Source organism: Aotus nancymaae, unplaced genomic scaffold, assembly GCF_030222135.1.
Source record: "Aotus nancymaae isolate 86718 unplaced genomic scaffold, 86718_ANA_hifiasm-v0.15.2.pri h1tg000046l, whole genome shotgun sequence".
NCBI classification, from domain to species: Eukaryota; Metazoa; Chordata; class Mammalia; order Primates; family Aotidae; genus Aotus; species Aotus nancymaae.
In genome coordinates this window covers 22809246-22825787 of record NW_026988460.1, presented here as the reverse complement: position 1 = coordinate 22825787, position 16542 = coordinate 22809246, and the positions used below count along the sequence as shown (strand labels likewise).

The window sequence follows — 16542 nt, the reverse complement described above, 5'->3', positions numbered from 1 at the left end:
AGTGTTTATAATTTCCAGGAACTCTTTCTTTTCTTGCTGTTCTCTAAAGGCTCCTGTTTTTTGTGTCCTGTTCTTGTTTTGTGGCCTAAATATTTGAACATCTCTTTGGCTATTGCTAGTTGTCCTCCAAAGTGGCTGTATCAATTCATTATCCCACAAGCAGAGTATGAGAATCCTCTTTTATCCCCATTCTTTCCAACACTTGGCTTCATCAAGTGATTGACTTTTCTAGTCCAGGCTTTCTTCATGCAAGCATCCATTGAGCATCTCTCATGTGCCAGCCATTCGGGATACAAAAGTGACCATAATGCTGTATTTGTTCTTACGCCGCTAATAAAGACATTCCTGAGACTGGGTACTTTATAAAGGAAAGAGGTTTAATTGATTCACAGTTGCACGTGGCTAGGGAGGCCTCAGAATCATGGTGTAAGGTGAATGAGGAGCAAAATCATGTCTTACATGGCAGCAGGCAAGAGCACGTATGCAGGGGAACTCCCCTTTGTAGAACCATCAGATCTCACAAGATTTATTCACCATCATGAGAACAGTGCGGGAAAGACTCACCTTCATGATTCAGTTACCTCCCCGCCAGGTCCCTCCCAAAGCATGTGGGGATTATTACAATTCAGGGTGAGATTTGGGTGGGGACACAGAGCCAAACCATATCGAATGTCGTACTGTATTCTAGAGGCTTATCATCTAGAAAGAGAAACAGACGCTCTAACAGAAATTTGCAAGAAAGGGAGAAATAGCACAGAGGTAGCCCAAAAAGGGGAGTGATCTTTCAACCTAATTCTGATCCCTGGGTTTGAGATTGCTGGGGAGCAGGTGTGGTCACACCTCTCAGTGTCTCACAGCCCAACTACTTGGATGCCTCTCTGAGCATTTGGCCCTCAAGGACATTGTTGCCCTCCTGAATCCTTGGGAAGATTCAACAAGGCCAGGCATGGTGGCTCACACCTGTAATCCCAGCACTTTAGGAGGCCAAGACAGGAGGATCACTTGAGTCCAAGAGTTGGAGACCAGCCTGGGCAACATGGTGGAACCCCATCTCTATAAAAAATACAAAAAATCTGTTGGGCCTATTGGTGCGCCCCCATAGTCCCAAACTCAGGAGGCTGAGATGGGAGAATCACCTGAGCCCAGGAAGTCGAGGCTTCATTGAACTGAGATTGCACCACTGCATTTCAGTCTGAGCGGAGTGAGACCCTATCTCAAAAAAAAAATTATACATATTATATATATGTATATATATATATGCTATTTTATAAATTTTAAAAAGTTTCAGTAAAGACTCAGTAGCATTTGTGTCACATCTACTGAACGAAAGATTTTCCTACCATTTGGGTCTGTGGCTTTGCATTTCCAATTAAGATATTCATTTAATCTATGTTGCTGCTAGTTTACTCTGGCAAGACTGAAGATGGGTGATTCATGCTGTTAATCTGAATTTTGCATGATTGCCTCTCCCTTGCCATGATCCTCCTTGGGTGAGGCTTAATGATTTGTTTTGTTTTTGGCATCCCATATTATAAAGAATTACTAGAATTGAGAGAGATCCAAGATGGCTGATCACTAGCAGCTCGGGCTCATAGTTCCCAGTGAAAGCGCAGAGAACGAGAGGACGCCACAGTTTCAGATGAATATTTGTTGCTCACGGACCAGGAGATTCCCAGCAGAGGAGCCCCACGTGTCACCAGGGCGACTCTTGTGGCCGGCGCGGCGGTTTTGCTGGTGCCTTAGCGCACCAGTTTTTGGTGCAGAGTCCGGAGATTCCCGGGCAGAAAAGCACCATCAATCTTAACACCGCTGTTTTGGCCAGCGCAGTGGATTGCTCAGATTTTGGCGCTGGGAATCAACAAGTTGGACGTCTGCTCAGAGACCTAGTTAGAAAGTCGGAAATTACAAAGACAACAGATGGATAAATATATAATGAAGGGAAGAAATCAGTGTAAAAAGGCAGAGAATACTCAAAATCAGAATGCCTCTCCCTCTACAGGGGATCGCAATTCCTCATCAGTAACGGAACAAGGCTTAATAGATTATGAGTGTGTTCCAATAACAGAAGCAGGTTTCAAAACGTGGGTAATAAGAAACTTCTGTGAATTAAAAGAACTTGTTCTAACCCAATGCAAAGAAACTAAGAACCTTGAAAAAAGGTTTGACGAAATGTTAACGAGAATGGACAATTTAGAGAAGAATATAAGTGAATTGATGGAGCTGAAAAACACAACACGAGAACTTCGCGAAGCATGCACAAGTTTAAACAGTCGAATTAATCAAGCAGAAGGAAGGATATCAGAAGTCGAGGACCAGCTCAGTGAAATGAAACGAGAAGACAAGAATGCAGAAAAAAGGATGAAAAGGAATGAGCAAAGTCTCCAAGAAATATGGGACTATGTGAAAAGACCTAATTTACGTTTGATAGGTGTACCTGAATGTGATGAAGAGAATGAATCCAAGTTGGAAAATACTCTTCAGGATATCATTCAGGAAAATTTCCCCAACCTGGCAAGGCAGGGTAATATTCAACTCCAGGTAATACAGAGAACACCACAAAGATATTCTTCAAGAAGACCAACCCCAAGGCACATAATCGCCAGATTTATTAGGGTTGAAATGAAGGAGAAAATACTAAGGGCAGCCAGAGAGAAAGGTCAGGTTACCCATAAAGGGAAACCTATCAGACTTACAGCAGATCTCTCAGCAGAAACCCTACAAGCCAGAAAAGAGTGGGGACCAATATTTAACATCCTTAAAGAAAAGAACTTTCAACCCAGAATTTCCTATCCAGCCAAACTAAGCTTTATGAGCGAAGGAAAAATTAAATCTTTTGCGAACAAACAAGTACTTAGAGAGTTCACCACCACCAGGCCTGCTTTACAAGAGCTTCTGAAAGAAGCACTATACATATAAAGGAACAACCAATATTAGCCTTTCCAAAAATATATCAAAAAGCAAAGAACTTCAACACAATAAAAAATTTACATCAACTAATGGGCAAAACAGCCAGCTAGCATCAAACGCCGGTATTAAACTTATATATATTTTAATTGGATAAAAAGCCAAAACCCATCGGTATGCTGCATCCGGGCCCATCTTACATGCAACAATACACAAAGACTCAGAGAGAAGGAGGAAGATTTACCAATCAAACAGAGAGTAAAAATAAACTAATAAACAAAAAGCAGGAGATGCAATTCTCGCCTCTGATAAAGTAGACTTTAAAGCAACAAAGATCAAAAGAGGCGAGGAATGACATTACATAATGGCAAAAGGATCAATGCAACAAGAAGAGCTAACGATTCTATAGATCAACGAGATAGAAAATTAACAAGGATATTCAGAACTTGAACTCAGACCCGGAACAAGTAAACTTAATAAACATTTATAGAACTCTCCACTTCAAATACACAAAACATACATTACCACCTCACACCTATTCCAAAGGTGACTATATAATTGGAAGTAAATCACTCCTCAGTAATCGCATAGCATTTCATAGGTTTAAATTAAATATTGGTTAGCTGTTTGTTTGTTATCTTCTTCCCTTATTCCTTCCTGACTACATCATTAAGTATAATTATCAGTATAAAAGAGGTTTTCAATACCCATTACTAAATTGCATTCTAGCCTGGGCAAGAAAGCAATACTCCCATTCTCTCTCCCTCTTTCTTTTCCTTCTTCCTCCTCCCCATTCTCTTTCTCTCTTTCTCTTCCTTTTTCCTCCTTCCTATTCTCTCTCTCTCTTTCTCTTAAAAAAAAAAAAAAAAAAAACTATGATGAACAAAGTATATCTTTTATTTAAAGATTTAGAAGATAGTTTTCAGGGTCCTGGTTAATAAATGAATCACTTATTTACTAGTTATAATCTAGATGTGGGAAGTGCTATCTAATAGATAATTCATTTGGCAAAGTGCTGGTTGACATTTTACTGAATATCATTAGAAAAAATTAGACAGACACATGCCAATTTTTTTTTTTTTTTGGAAATAAGATCTTGCCCTGTCATCTAGGCTGGAGTGCAGTACCATGGGAATGGTTCACTGCAATCTTGCCCTTCCAGGCTCAAGCAATCTTTCCACCTCAGCCTTGCAAGCAGCTGGGACCACAGGGACTTGCCACAATGCCTGCCTAATTTTTAAAATTTTGTAGAGACAGGATCAGTTGCTATGTTTCCCAGGCTGGTCTTGAACTCTTAGCCTCAAGCAATCCTCTTGCCTTAGCCTGCAGAGTAGTTGGGACTACAGGTGTGCACAATCATATCCTGGCTAATGTTACTTTTTTTTTTTTTGTAGATATAGGGTCTCACTATGTTCCCCAGGCTTGTCTCAAACTATTGGCTTCAAGCAGTCCTCCTGTCTCAGCCTCCCAAAGTGCTGGGATTTCCCAGCTTAGGTTTTTGTTTGTTTAAACCATTCAGAACATTTAATAACTTAAGTATATTAATTGTAGAATAAAATTTGTACTTGTGGATTTTTTTTTTTTTAGCATTCAGTAACATATGATCATATATACATCTGATTAATGTTTCTTTCTCTCTTTTTTGAGATGGAGTCTCGCTCTGTTGCCCAGGCTGGAGTGTAATGGTTCAATGTCAGCTCACTGCAACCTCCGCCTCCCAAGTTCAAGCAGTTCTCTTGCCTCTGCCTCCCGAGTAGCTGAGATCACAGATATGTGACACGACACCAGCTAATTTTTGTATTTTTAGTAGAGTAGTTGTCTTACAGTCTGAAAAACAGAGTTGGTTTCCTGGGTGTGTCACTAGTGCTGTTGCGTGGGGCCTGAATTTAGAAGAGATGAGCCCTACACTTGATTTAATGCTGTACTGTCACTATCTTGAAATTCTTAATAATAAAAAAAAAAAAAAAAAAAAAAAAAATCCCCTTTCTTTTAGACATGCATACTAAAATAATTCCAGATGGAATGATACGCTGTCTGGAATTTGCTTCAAAATAAAACATGGCAGAGGGAAATGGGTAAGAAGTACATGACACAAGATTGGCCATGAGTTGATACATTGTCAAAGCTAGGTAAAGTTGCATGGGGCTGTTTTATACTCTTCTGTCTGTTTTTTAAGTTTGAATTTTTCTCTATTAAAAGGCTGAAAAAGATCCCTGATCATCCCTTGACACTTCCAACCTGAAATGAACCTTTGGTCCATTATTTCCACTCACCAGAGAGGGCAGTTGGTTACAGAACCCACAGCTCAGCTATCCTTGTGGCCTGGGAGTACTGATGCTGCTTCTGAGTGCTTACTGCTTGCTTCACCTTCACTTTTTTTTTCTTTTTATTTTTTTATATGTTTAAGGAACACAAGTGCATTTTTTTTACATGTGTATATTGTGTAGTGGTGAAGTTTGGCTTTTAGTGTACCCATCATCACCCAAATAGTGAACATTATACCCAATAGGTAATTTTTCAACCCTCACCGCCCTCCCATCCTCACACTTTTAATAGTCACCAGTGTCATTCTACTCCATATGTTCATGCGTATACATTGTTTAGCGGCCACCACCATGCCCAGTATATTTTTAGTAGATATTTTTAGCAGAAACAGGGTTTCACCATGTTGGCCAGGCTGATCTTGAACTCCTGACCCCAGGTGATCTGCCTGCCTTGGCTTCCCAAAGTGCTGGGATTACAGGTGTGAGCCACCATGCCCTGCCCTGTGTCAGTTTTTATATCAGTACCATGTTGTTTTGGTTACTATAGCCTTGTAGTATAATTTTAAGTCAGATAATGTGATGCCCTTATTCTTTTTGCTTAGGATTGCTTTGGCTATTTGACTTTTTTTTGGGTTCCCTATGAATTTTAGGATTTTTTTTCTGATGCTATCAATAATGATATTGGTAATTTGATAAGGATTGTGTTGAATCTGTAGATTGCTTTGTACAGTATGGTCATTTTAACAATATTTATTCTTCCAGTCCATGAGTATGGGTTGTTTTTCCTTTGTCTGTGTCATCTACAATTTCTTTCATTAGCATTTTGTAGTTCTCCTTATAGAGATCTTTCACCTCCTTGGTTAACTATACTCCTGGGTTGTCTTTCTTCTTTATTTGTAGCTATTATAAATGGGATTCCCTTCTTGGTTTGGTCTTCAGCTAGATTGTTATTGATGTATAGAAATGCTATAGATTTCTGTACATTAATTTTATATTCTGAAACTTTACTGAATTCATTTATCAAATCTAAGAGTTTTCTGGTGGAGTGTTTAGGGTTTTCTAGATATAAGATCACATCAGCAATAGGAATAATTGGACTTCCTCTTTTCCCATATGGCTTTTTTTGTTTTTTTTTGTTTCGTTTTTTTTTTACAGAATCTCGCTCTTTTGCCCAGGCTGAAGTGCAGTGTCACCATCTCAGCTTACCACAACCTCCACTTCCCAGGTTGAAGTGATTCTCCTGTCTCAGCCTCCCAAGTAGCTGGGACTACAGGCACACACCACCATGCCCAGCTAATTTTTGTATTTTTAGTAGGGATGGGGTTTCACTGTGTTGGCCAAGCTGGTCTCTAACTCCTGACCTCATGATCTGCCCGCCTCAGCCTCCCAAAGTGCTGGGATTACAGATGTAAGCCACCATGCTCAGCCTCCATATGGATACTTTTAACTTTTTCTCTTGCCCAATTCTACTTGCGAGAACTTCCAGTATTACGTTAGTATAACAGTGGTAAAAGTGGACATGTTTGTATTATTCCAGTTCTTAGAGGGAGTGCTTTCAGCTTTTCCCTATCAAGTATGTTAGGTGTGGTTTTTGTCATATATGATCTTTATTATGTTGAGGCACAAATTCTGTGCCCAATCTGTTGAGGATTTTTATCAGGAAAGGATGTTGAACTTTATTTTATTTTATTTTTGAGACAGAGTCTTGTGCTGTCACCCTGGCTGGAGTGCAGTGGTACAATCTCAGCTCACTGCAACCTTTGCCTCCTGGGTTCAAGCAGTTCTACTGCCTCAGCCTCATGAGTAGCTGGAACTACAGGCACGTATCAGCACACCTGGCTAATTTTTGTATTTTTAGTACAATCGGGGTTTTACCCTGTTGGCCAGCCTGGTCTTGAACTCCTGATCTCAAGCAATCTGCCTGCCGTGGCCTCCCAAAGTGCTGGAATTACAGGTGTGAGTCATTGTGCCCAGCCTATTGAATGCTTTTTCTGCTTCTAGTGAGATGATCATGTGGTTTTTGCCCTTATTTCTGTTTATGTGATGTATCACATTTATTGATTTATGTATATTGAACCACCCTTGCATCCCTGGGATAAATCCTGCCTGATCATAGCATATTCTCTTTTTGATGTGCTATTAGATTTAATTTGCTACTATTTTGTTGAGGATTTTTGTGTCTGTGTTCATCAGAGATATTGGGCTATAATTCTCTTTTTTGATGGTGTTGTGTCCTTGTCTGGTTTTGGTACCAAGGTGATACTGGCCTCATAGAATGAGTTAGGGAGAATTCCCTCCTTGATCTTTTTAGAATGGTTTCAGGAGGATTGGTATTCGTTCTTTTGTGTGTTTGGTCAAGTTCAGCTATGTATCTGTCTGGTCCTGAGGTTTTTGTTGTTATTGGGAGATTTTTATTACTGATTCAATCTCGCAACTCATTACTGGTCTTTTCAGATATTCTATGTCTTCCTGGTTCAGTCTTGGAGATTATTTCCATGAATTTATTCCTTTCCTCTAAATTTTCTGGTTTTGGGGCTTATAGTTGTTTGTAATAGTCTCTGATCATCTTTTGTATTTCTGTGGTATAAGTTGTAATGTCTCCTTTTTCATTTCTGATTGTGTTTGTATCTTTTCTTGTCTTGATTAGTCTTAGCTAGTGGTTTATCAATTTTGTGTATCTTTCAAAGAACCAACTTTTTTTTTCTCTTTTTTTTTTTTGTCAGGGTCTGACTCTGTCACCCAGGCTAGAGTGCAGTGGCACAATCTTGGCTTACTACAACCTTTGTCTTCCAAGCTAAGCAATCCTCCCACCTCAGCCTCCTGAGTAGCTGGGACTGCAGGTGCACACTTCCATGCCTGGCTAACTTTTGTGTTTTTTGTCAAGATGTGATTTTGCCACGTTACCCTGGCTGGTCTTGAACTCCTGGAATCAAGCTATCTGCCTGCCTCAACCTCCCAAAGTGCAGGGATTACAGGCATGAGCCACTGCACCTGACCACACCTTTTCATTTTGTTGATCCTTAATATTGTTTTTTGGTCTCTATTTCATTTAGTTCTGCTCTCATCTTCATTATTTCATTTCTTCTGCTAGCTTTGGCTTTAGTTTGTTCTTGTTTCTCTTGTTCCTTGAGGTATGGCTTTAGGTTGTTAATCTTCCTACTTTTTAATCTTCTATCGCCCAGACTGGAGTGCAGTGGTGCAATCTCGGCTCACTGCAACCTCCACCTCTCAGGTTCAAGCAATTCTCTTGCCTCAGCCTCCCAAGTAGCTGGGATTACAGGTGCCCACCACCATACCCAGCTAATTTTTGTATTTTTAGTAGAGATGGGGTTTCACTATGTTGGCCAGGCTGGTCTCGAACTCCTGACCTAGTGATCCACCTGGGATCTCAGAATCCCAGCACTTTGGGAGTTGGAGGTGGGTGGATTGCTTGAGCCTAAGAGTTTGAAACCAGCCTGGGCAACATGGAAAAACCCCATCGCTACAAAAAATTAGCTGGGCATGGTGGTATGTGCCTGTAGTACCAGCTGCTCAGGAGGCTGAGGCAGGAGGATCACTTGAGCCAAAGGAGTTTGAGGCTACAGTGAGCCATGATTGTGCCACTGCACTTCAGCCTGGGTGACACAGCAAGACCCTGTCTCAGGAAAAAACAAAAAAATCTTTGTTGACCCAGTGATCATTTAGGGGCGTGCTGTTTAATTTCCATGTATTTGTATCATTTCTGAAGTCCCTCTTATGTTGATTTCTAGCTTTATTCTACTGTTGTCTGAGAAGATACTTGATTTTGATTTTTAAAAGTTTGTTAAGACTTGTTTTGTAGCCTGATGTGTGGATCTATCTTGAAAACTGTTTCTTCTTTTTTTTTTTTCCTTTGTTGAGACAGTGTCTTGCTCTGTTACCCAGGGTGGAGTGCAGTGGTATGATCATGGCTTACTGTAGCCTTGACCTCCTAAGTTTAAGCAATCTTCATACCTCAGCCTCCTGAGTAGCTGGGATTACAGCGCATACCACCACGCCTGGCTAAATTTATTTTTATTTTTTGTAGAGACAAAGTCTCCCTATGTAGCCCATGCTTGAAGAATGTTTTATATGCTGATGAAAAGAATGCATATTCTGTAGATGTTGGGTAGAATGTTCTGTAAATGTCTGTTAAGTCTATTTTGTCTAAAGTCCAATGTTTCTTTATAAATTCTTTGTCTCAATGGTCTGTATAGTGCTGTGAGTGGAATGTTAAAGTCCCCCACTGTTAATGTATTATTATCTGTCTCTCTCTTTAGAGCTAATAATTAATATTTGTTTTGCAAATTTGGGTGTTCCTATGTTGGGTGCACATATATTAGGATTTGCTATACCCTCTTGCTGAATTGATGCCTTTTTCATTATATAATGACCTTCTTAGTCCTTTTTTTTTTTTTTACTCTTTTTGATTTAGAGTCTGTTTTATCTGATATACGTATAGCTCTCCTTTTGGTTTCCTTTTGCATGAAGTATCTTTTTCCACCCCTTTACTTTCAGTCTATTTTTGTCTTCACAGGTAAGGTGAATTTCTTGTAGGTAGCATATAGTTGGATTGTAGTTTTTTAATCCATTCTGCCAGTCTGTATCTTTTAAGTGAATCATTTAATCCATTTACATTTTAGGTTAATATTGATATGTGAGGCTTTGTTTCTGTCATAAGGTTCATTGTTTTCAAGTTATTTTATAAATTCTTTGTTTACTTTCTTTTCTGTCGTTTTATCCTTGTGTTTTAATGAAATTCTGTCATGGTGTTATTTGATTTATTTCTTTTCCTCATTTGTATGATTGTTTTATAAGAACTATGAGTTTTATATTTCTGCACATTTGTGATGGTGTATATCAATGCTTTGTTTCCATGTTTAAGACTCTTTTGAGGCCGGGCGCGGTGGCTCACGCCTATAATCCCAGCACTTTGAGAGGCCGAGGCGGGTGGATCACGAGGTCAAGAGATCGAGACCATCCTGGTCAACAAGGTGAAACCCCGTCTCTACTAAAAATACAAAAATTAGCTGGGCATGGTGGTGCACGCCTGTAGTCCCAGCTACTTGGGAGGCTGAGGCAGGAGAATTGCTTGAATCCAGGAGGCGGAGGTTGCGGTGAGCCGAGATTGCGCCATTGCACTCCAGCCTGGGTAACAACAGCGAAACTCCGTCTCAAAAAAAAAAAAAAAAAAAGACTCTTTTGAGCATTTCCTATAGGGCTGGTCTAATGGTGACAGATTCCCTCAGTGTTTTTGTTTGCCTAGAAAAGACTAATCTCTTTCATTTATGAAGCTTATTCTAGCAGGATATAAAATTCTTGGCTGACAGGGTTTTTTTTCCTTCAGCACTTTGAAAATGCTATCCCATTCCCTCCTGGCCTTCAAGGTTTCTGCCAAAAAGTCTACTGTTCGTCAGATGAGGTTTCCTTTGTGGGTGACTAGATGCTTTTCTCTTGCTAATTTTAAAATTTTTTCTTTCACTTTCACTGTAGACCTTCTGATTATAATATGCTGTGTTGAAGTCCTTTTTGCAGTATATTCACCTGGGGATCATTGGGTCCTTGTATCTGGCTATCTGACACATTTGCCAGACTTGGAAAACATTGATTATTTCCCTTAATAGATTTTCTAAACGTTTAACCTCTCTTCTTATTCAGCTTTTTTCTTCACTTCTAATGATGCCACATTGCATTGTGCAAGTCCAGAGTGACAGAATGTATGTAACCTCACACTGAGGTGACATAAACCATGGAAAGTGATGAGCACCCCTTCAGATTCTGTGGGCTAAATGGCCTTATGCTCTGGCTCCTCTGTTTATGATGACCAAGGGCTGGGACAAAGGCTTCCTAGCATAGTGCTGAGGGCAGAGGTTTGTGAGTCCCCGAGACTAGAGCTCAAATCAGCTCAAATTACAACCTAACCAGTGTGACTTGGTCAAGTTACCTAATTTTCCTGAGTTTTAACTTCATATGAATATGAATATCTTCACCAGGTTGTAAAGATTATCTTTGTTTTTTTTGTTTGCTTTTGGTTTTGTTTTTTTGGAGACAATTTCTAGCTCAGGCCAGAGTGCAATGGTGTGTTTTATGTTTGGTTTTTTTGTTTGTGTTTGGTTTTGTTTTTTTGGAGACAGTTTCTAGCCCAGGCTAGAGTGCAATGGTGTGATTCCCCCCACCTTAGCCTCCCAAGTAGCTGGGTGTAAAGGGATGTAATATGACACCTGGCTGCGTTTTTTTTTTTGTTTTGTTTTTTGTTTTTTGTAGAGACAGGGTCCCACTATGTTACCCTGGCTTGTCTCAAACACCTGGGCTCAAGTCATCCTCCATCCTCAGCTTCCTAAAGTGCTGGAATTAAAGGCTTGAGCCACTGCAACTGGCCAGGAGATTATATTTTAAGAAAAATGAAGGCATCTAGCATTGTGTCTGGTTTTTCTTCTTTTGGTGTCATTACCTAAAAGTTTCCTGACCTCTCTTTAAAACAAGCCTCTTTACAATGTCATATTCAAATGGTGTTAGCCCCTGGCCCAGGTCTTCAGCTGGAATAAACTAACAGTGATAGGCACCAAGTGGCTGGTTTGCCTGTTTCTCTTTCCTCATCCTCACAGTAAGCTTCAGAACCTCTATCCTTCTCCACCTTGTTCTTTTATTTTTTTTAACTTTTAAGTTTAGGGATACATGTACAAATTTGTTATGTAGGTAAACTTGTGCCATAGAGGTTTGTTATACAGATTATTTTGTCATCCACGTAGTAAGCCTAGTTAGTTCCCATTAGTTATTTTTCCTGATCTTTTGCTCCTCCCATCCTCCACCCATCAGTAAGCCCCAGTGTCTGTTGTTCCATTCTATATGTCTATGTGTTCTCATAATTTAGCTCCCACTTATAAGTGAGAACATGCAGCATTTGGTTTTCTGTTGCTGTATTAGTTTGCTAAGGATAATGGCCTCTAGTTCCATCCATATCTCTGCAAAGTATATGATCTCTTCTTTTATGACTGCATAGTATTCCATGGTGTATATACACCACATTTTCTTTATCCAGGCTACCGTTGATGGGCATTTAGGTTGATTCCGTGTCTTTGCTGTTGTGAGTATTGCTGCAGTGAGTATATGCATGCATGTATCTTTGTGATAGAACGATATATATCCTTTGGGTATGTACCCCAGTAATGGGATTGCTGAGTCAAATGGCAGTTCTCTTTTTAGGTTTTTGAGGAATTGGCACATTGTCTTCCACAATGCTTGAACTAATTTACACTCCTGGCTGCAGTGTATAACGTTCTTTTTTTTCCACAACCTCACCAGCATCTGTTGTTTTTTGACTTAATAACAGCCATTCTGACTGCTGTGAGATGGAATCTCATTGTGATTTTGATTTGCATTTCTCTAATTATCAGTGATATTGAGCTTTTTTTCCTATGATTGTTGGCTGCGTGTATGTCTTCCTTTGAAAAGTGTCTGTTCATGTCCTTTGCTCACTTTTTAATGGGATTGTTTGTTTTTTAAAATTTGTTTAGTTTCCTTATAGATGCCAGATATAAGGCCTTTGTTGGATGCACAGTTTGCAAAATTTTCTCCCATTTCGTAGGTTGTCTGTTGACTCTGTTCTTCACTCTCTTGTTCTTTTGCTGTACAGAAGCTCTTTAGTTTAATTAGATCCCATTTTCAGTTTTTGCTTTTGTTGTAATTGCTTTTGGCATCTTTGTCATGAAATATTTGCCCGTTCTTATGTCTAGAATGGTATTGCCTAAGTTGTCCTCCAGGGTTTTTATAGCTTTACATTTAAGTCTTTAATCCATCTTGACTTAATTTTTGTATATTATATAAAGAAGGGGTCCAGTTTTAGTCTTCTGCATATGGCTAACCAGTTATTCCAGCACCATTTATTGAATAGGGAGTTCTTTCCCCATTGCTTGTCATTGTCTGCTTTGTCAAAGATCAGATGGTTGTAGGTGTGCAGCCTTATTTCCAGGTTCTCTATTCTGTTCCATTGGTCTATGTGTCCGTTTATATACCAGTACCGTGCTGTTTTGGTTACTGTAGCCCTGCAGTTACAGTTTGAAGTGGGGTAGCATGAGGCCTCCAGCTTTGTTCTTTTGGCTTAGGATTGCCTCAGCTATTCGGGCTTTTTTCGTTTTATATGAATTTTAAAATAGTTTTTTTCTAGTTCTATGAAGAACATCATTGGTAATTTAATAGGAATAGCATTTAATCTATAAATTACTTTGGGCAGTATGGGCATTTTAACAATATTGATTTTTCCTATCTATGAACATGGAATAGTTTTCCATTTGTTTGTGTCATCTCTGATTTCTTTGAGCAGTGTTTTGTAGTTCTCCTTGTAGAGATCTTTTACCTCCCTGGTTAGCTGTATTCCTAGGTATTTTACTCTTTTTGTGGCAGTTGTGAATGGGATTGCGTTCTTAACTTGGCTCTTGGCTTGATGGTTGTTAGTGTATTGGAATGCTTGTTATTTTTGCACACTGATTTTTGTATCCTGAGATCTTACTCAAGTTGTGTATCAGCCAGAGGAGCTTTTGGGCTGAGATTCACCTTGCTCTTTATGAGTCCTTTTGTTGTCATCATAGCTGTTATTGTTCTTCCTCACTTTTGCTAGGTCCTTCTTCTCAAAATTTCTAAAGTTATGCCTCTGTTCCATTTTTCAGTCAGCTCATATGTCATCTGTAGGATGAGAAAACCCCAGCATATTTGGTTTTATTTTTTATTCTTTTGTAGCTATTACTCCCCTCCCCTGTGCAACCTTATACTCATAAATAAAAAGTAAGATTTGGTCTTCCCCTGAGCCAGCTAATATGAAGGTTAAATTCAGTTAAATTCAGGGAATCAGCTTAGTGAAGGAGGATAGGATTTAGGGTTCTGATGATCATTTCTTCACTCTATAGCTATGGTATGTTATTCTCTCTTCTGCGAGGTGGTAGGAATACTAATACCCAACTCACAAGATGTTCTGAGGCTTACATGAGAGCGTTCAGTGTGTTACCCAACAGGTGCTTTATAAATTTAGATGAATGTAGAGCTAAATTTCACTCTACTCCTGCAAAAGATGGCAGCCAGGCATCTATAACCAGCTCCGAGGACTGCCCTTCCTAGTAAACGATGTTAGATAACATGGCAGTATGTCCTCAGTGCAGTCTGACTGATACTCTGTCTTTATTAGTTCCATTAAAAATCCCTGACCATCACATACACTCATGTTCAAATGTGAGTAGAGAATTGCTTCCAAAACCAGTCACTGTTTTTCTTTTCCTTTAGCCTGGGAGTTGATTATTTAGCAAATTATTTTAATTTCTCTCAGACTGTGCTGCTAGTAGAATAACATCATTCTCATCAGATCAGCACCTGAAGCCAGCCAGCTCAGGAGTAGCAAAAGACTATTTAGCCTCCTAAAACTTGCCTGTTCCTCCTTTTGTGGTAGCAGCAGATGACCTCACATCTCAAACTGGTAACAAAAGCCCAGCTAAGCAAACTGAATATTCTGAGCAGCAGCCTTTTGTAAAATTTCTAACCCAAGTGGAGAGAAGTGGAACTGAATACTCTGGTATGGGAATAGATAGGCAAGAAATGGGGGAGTTTAGTGATCAGGTGGAGAGATAAGCAGGGGCCAGACAAAGACTTTAAAAGCCATGTTAAGCAATTCAGGGTTTCTTTTGAGGGTGGAGGGAAGTCACTGTAGGACTGCAGAAAGAGTACTGTAGCTGGAGTATAGAGATCAAATGGAAGGACAGTAAAACTATTGCTAGGGAGATCGAGTAGATGTAGCTGCAGCCAGTCAGCTGAGGAGTCACAGAGCCTCAACTCAGGTCATTGCGGTTCAGACAGGAAAGATTCACAGTGTTTAGAAGGGAACGACTGGTCTTAGTGACTAAAGGGGTATGGGACATGAAGGAAGAGTCGGAACTAACTCCCAGGTTTTTGGCCTGGGAAGCAGTAGAGCCATTCATTCCCTGAGCAGAGGGGGAGGTTGGGCAAGGATGATGAGTTTAGTTTTTAAATCTTATTTTTTCCCACCTGACTTTGTGGTCAATCAGAATTAACTCTGGAAACAAATACCTGTTTACCTCTCTAACTTCAAAAGATTCAACTACATTAACAAGACAAGTTAAGTCTTGTTTCAAAAAGGCTTCTGGCATGCCTCAGTAGATCCTTAGCAGCCTTTTCCAGGAACACAGTAGAACAGATTAGTCATTATCCTCTGCTTCTGGTTTCTTACAACTGAGACATTTCTTCCATTTGTTGTTACCTATATATTGAAATTGGAAGAACACTGCTGCTCTGATGCCGATTTGCTTATCACTGAAGCCTGCAAGTTCTTAAAAATAAGTTGTACTTTTGCCTTAGAAGAGATTTTCTTTGTAGGTACATCTGCCTATGGTTGAAAATGAATTGGGAGAATGTTTTGGGGATTACTAATTTTATCTCAAAAGTCTGAAATGTAAAATTATGAAAAGGTAGAAATCTTTCACAGCCTAGCCATATTTCTGCCTCACATTGTTTCATGGAGAGTTTGTCTGTCAGTAGACCCGTCTGTTCAAGATCACATGGGGAGTGCATAGTCTTATGTATTAACTTTGCTGTACATCATGTGAAACAAGCTGGAAATCAGAAGAAAATCCTTATAAGCCATATAGTGACATAGCTTTCTGCATGCTTCTAAAACAAAATCCTGACTTTAGATACTAACCAGAAGTTACAATGACTAGCTTTAGATAAATAAGGATCTCTCTACAGGGGATGTATCTAAAGAGATGTTGCATCTTTATCCATTGGGGAAGGAGTGAGCAAAATTCTTAAGTAATCATCCTTTCCTGTAGAAAGAGTAAGCTTAATATAATCTGGGCACAGTGGCTCACACCTGTAATCCTAGCACTTTGGGAGGCTAAGGTTGGAGGATGGCTTGAGGCCAAGGGTTCAAGACCAGCCTGGGCAACAAAGCAAGACCTCATTTCTACAAAAATAAAATTAGCTGGGCGTGATGTTATGTGCCTGTAGTCCCAGCTACTCAGGAAGATCAGGTGAGAAGATATCTTGAGCCCAGAATGTTGAGGCTCCAATGAGCTTTGATTATGCAAGTGCACTCCAACCTGGGTGACAGAGTGAGACCCTGTCTCTTAAAAAAAAAAAAAAAGAAGAAGAAGAAGAAGCAAGTAATGTAGACCAAGTAGAATAGTATGGATTGTGGGCTCTGTGAGGGCACAGACCATAGCTGTTGTCCATACCAGTATCCCTAGCAACTAGTTCAGTGTCTTGCTTATACAGATGCTCAATAAATACTTGTTCCATGTGTGACTGAATAAATGAAAGATCTGAATTTTCTGGTAGTAGAAAATATCTCCACATATACAGAAAAGTGCAAAAATCA

General features: G+C 39.7%; 1 protein-coding gene across 7 annotated transcripts in view; it reads left to right on the top strand.

Moving 5' to 3' along the window:
• TAMM41 (TAM41 mitochondrial translocator assembly and maintenance homolog) overlaps nt 1–16542 on the top strand; it is a 115304-nt gene that overhangs the window by 44460 nt on the left and 54302 nt on the right. For 2 of the 7 annotated variants that reach the window (XM_064362030.1, XM_064362029.1), the window contains one exon: nt 4552–6061. The exons of 3 other annotated variants lie outside the window; for them this stretch is intronic. In XM_064362030.1, coding sequence (XP_064218100.1) covers nt 4552–4661 — 110 coding nt within the window. In that variant the 3' untranslated portion in view covers nt 4662–6061. Of the gene's footprint in view, nt 1–4551; nt 6062–10050; nt 10117–12204; nt 12222–16542 lie in introns of those variants that run through there. 2 more of the 7 variants (XM_012472119.2, XM_064362031.1) reach the window with 2 other exon arrangements.